We start from the raw sequence: 2708 nt of genomic DNA on the forward strand, positions 1-2708 counted from the left end.
AACAGGAAGTCCCTGATCAATGACAGGAAGTCCCTGCTCTCAACAGGAAGTCCCTGATCAATGACAGGAAGTACCTGCTCTCAACAGGAAGTCCCTGATCAATGACAGGAAGTCCCTGCTCTCAACAGGAAGTCCCTGCTGGACCACACAGAACTGATCCAGGAACAGCTGAAGGTTGTGGGTCTGGTGCTGACCCATCTTTAAGGCAACATGTTTGAGTAAACATTTAAATCTCCTGTCAGTGATGCTGATTGGTCATCAGTGCTGCTGGTGCGTTCAGGGACACTCCGACATCACAGTCAGTGCTTCAACAGACCAGGTCTGGGATCTGGGCTGGTTCTGGTTCCATCAGCTGTCCTGACAGCTGACGAGTGTTCAAACCCAACAGGTCAGGACTGGGTCTGTTCAACTGTTTGCTTTAACTTGAAGCAGTTTTAGTCAGATGATCTGACCATCAGATACATCACTTCCTGTTTTACAYCRCTYCCTGTTTTACAYCACTTCCTGTTTTACATCACTTCCTGTTTACCATCACTTCCTGTTTACCATCACTTCCTGTTTTACACTGCTTCCTGTTTTGGGACACCTGACTTGTGTCAGGCAGGTGAGGGAAGTTTAAAGTCTAAATTCCTCTGAGCTGTTGTTTAAAGGGTTCTGCTGGGTCCTGGTCCAACAGGAAAGACCGAAAGAGGCTCTGATGGGTCAGTTGGGTCTCTGGGTAACGAAGGACCACTTAAGTCCTGATTCTGCTTCCTGAAGCAGGTCCACTGATCCAGTCCCTGGACCACCTGGTTCTGATGGATCAACTGATCTTCATCTGAGCCGATTAAAAAAACAAATCAAGAAAAAGTCTAAAACTAAAAGAACAGATCCGGTCTGTGGTCTGGTGCTGGGACTCTGGATCCAAATCTGAAGGTTCCTCTGGTCCTCGGATGCTGGGTCAGATGTGAAGGCACTGACGGATCATCTAACTGGTTCTGGCTCCAGTTGGGAACCAGGTTCTGGAGAACTGGTCCTGGTTCTGGTCCAGTACAGGGCTCTGTTCAGGAGGTCAAAGGTCAGCTGGACGAGGTGGCGAGTAGCAGCAGAAGTAGGAGGAGAGCAGGCAGCCGTTGCTAGGTAACAAGAGAACAAAAACAAAGAATCAGAGGCCAGACCAGAACCATGACCAGGACCAGGACCAGGTCCAGGTTTCTTGATGACTGGAGATTAAGAGTCACCTGGTTTCAGTCAGGCCTCGCTGGTGCAGCTGGTTCTGGTCAGCTCCCTGATGCCCTGCAGGATCCTCTTCATGTGACCCACCTTCGTCACCCCAAGGTCCTGAAGACGAGACGAGGAAGAGGAGGGTTAACGAGACTCTTCATCCTGAACTCTACAGACCTGTGACTGAAGCTAAACAAACATCTGTCTTCTAGCAGCGAGTCCAGCGTGTACAGGCTCGGTTAGCAGTTAGCATTTAGCCTTTAGCTAGCAGCGAGTCCAGTGTGTACAGGCTCGGTTAGCAGTTAGCATTTAGCCTTTAGCTAGCAGTGAGTCCAGTGTGTACAGGCTTGGTTAGCAGTTAGCATTTAGTCTTTAGCTAGCAGTGAGTCCAGTGTGTACAGGCTTGGTTAGCAGTTAGCATTTAGCCTTTAGCTAGCAGCGAGTCCAGCGTGTACAGGCTCAGATAGCAGTTAGCATTTAGCTAGCAGCGAGTCCAGCGTGTACAGGCTCGGTTAGCCTTTAGCTAGCAGCGAGTCCAGCATGTACAGGCTCGGTTAGCAGTTAACATTTAGCTAGAAGCGAGTCCAGCATGTACAGGCTTAGTTAGCAGTTAGCCTTTAGCTAGCAGTTAGTCCAGCATGTACAGGTTTGGTTAGCAGTTAGTCGTTAGCTAGCAACGAGTCCAGTGTGTACACGCTCGGTTAGCAGTTAGCCGTTAGCTAGCAGCAAGTCCAGCATGTACAGGCTCGGTTAGCCTTTAGCTAGCAGCGAGTACAGGCTCGGATAGCAGTTAGCATTTACCCTTTAGCTAGCAGCAAGTCCAGCGTGTGCAGGCTAGGTTAGCAGTTAGCGGTTAGCCTTTTACTAGCAGCGAGTCCAGCGTGTACAGGCTCGGTTAGCATTTAGCCTTTAGCTAGCAGCGATACCTTCAGGTCCCGCCTCTCCAGGTGGATGAGCTCAGCTCCACGGACATCGTGTCTCATGAAGATGTCCTTATACTCAGAGAGACAGAGACTGTCCAGCCAAGCCCCAACCTCTTCAGTCCCCCACTGGTGAACTGAGACACCAACAGGAAGTGGTCCAGACAGACAGGAAGTGGTCCAGACAGACAGGAAGTGGTCCAGACAGACAAGACGTGGTGGAAAGACAGAGAAAGACACCTTTAACCCGTGATATTGGACCAGGTGGAGACAGCTGGCAGAGGGGCGGGGCTCACCTGGCAGGAACAGGGTGGCACACGTCTCTTTGTTCTTGTTGTTTTTGTCCTTCTTGAACTTTGGGACGAGACGAAACTTACCGCTGCGACTGCGCTTCGAGAAGTCCATCAACGGTCCCTGAGGAGACAAAGACACGAAGATCAGCCAAGTCCTCAGTGAGGACGAGAGACGCCAGAGTCCTCAGTGAGGACGAGAGACGCCAGAGTCCTCAGTGAGGACGAGAGACACCAGAGTCCTCAGTGAGGACGAGAGACACCAGAGTCCTCAGTGAGGACGAGAGACACCAGA

At 50.9% G+C, this 2708-nt stretch overlaps 1 protein-coding gene across 1 annotated transcript in view; it reads right to left on the reverse strand.

The window, feature by feature from the left end:
* Positions 1-6: 6 nt before the first annotated feature.
* Positions 7-2708, reverse strand: part of dgkd (diacylglycerol kinase delta) — a 20224-nt gene continuing 17522 nt past the window's right edge. The window contains exons 22-25 of the mRNA XM_014031060.1: positions 2420-2537; positions 2130-2260; positions 1221-1320; positions 7-1115 (exon numbers count right to left, since the gene is read on the reverse strand). Of these exons, the coding sequence (XP_013886514.1) occupies positions 1231-1320; positions 2130-2260; positions 2420-2537 (339 nt within the window). The 3' untranslated portion in view covers positions 7-1115; positions 1221-1230. The remainder of the gene's footprint in view (positions 1116-1220; positions 1321-2129; positions 2261-2419; positions 2538-2708) is intronic.

The sequence above is a fragment of the Austrofundulus limnaeus genome, unplaced genomic scaffold (assembly GCF_001266775.1).
Source record: "Austrofundulus limnaeus strain Quisiro unplaced genomic scaffold, Austrofundulus_limnaeus-1.0 Scaffold1172, whole genome shotgun sequence".
Lineage (NCBI taxonomy): Eukaryota > Metazoa > Chordata > Actinopteri > Cyprinodontiformes > Rivulidae > Austrofundulus > Austrofundulus limnaeus.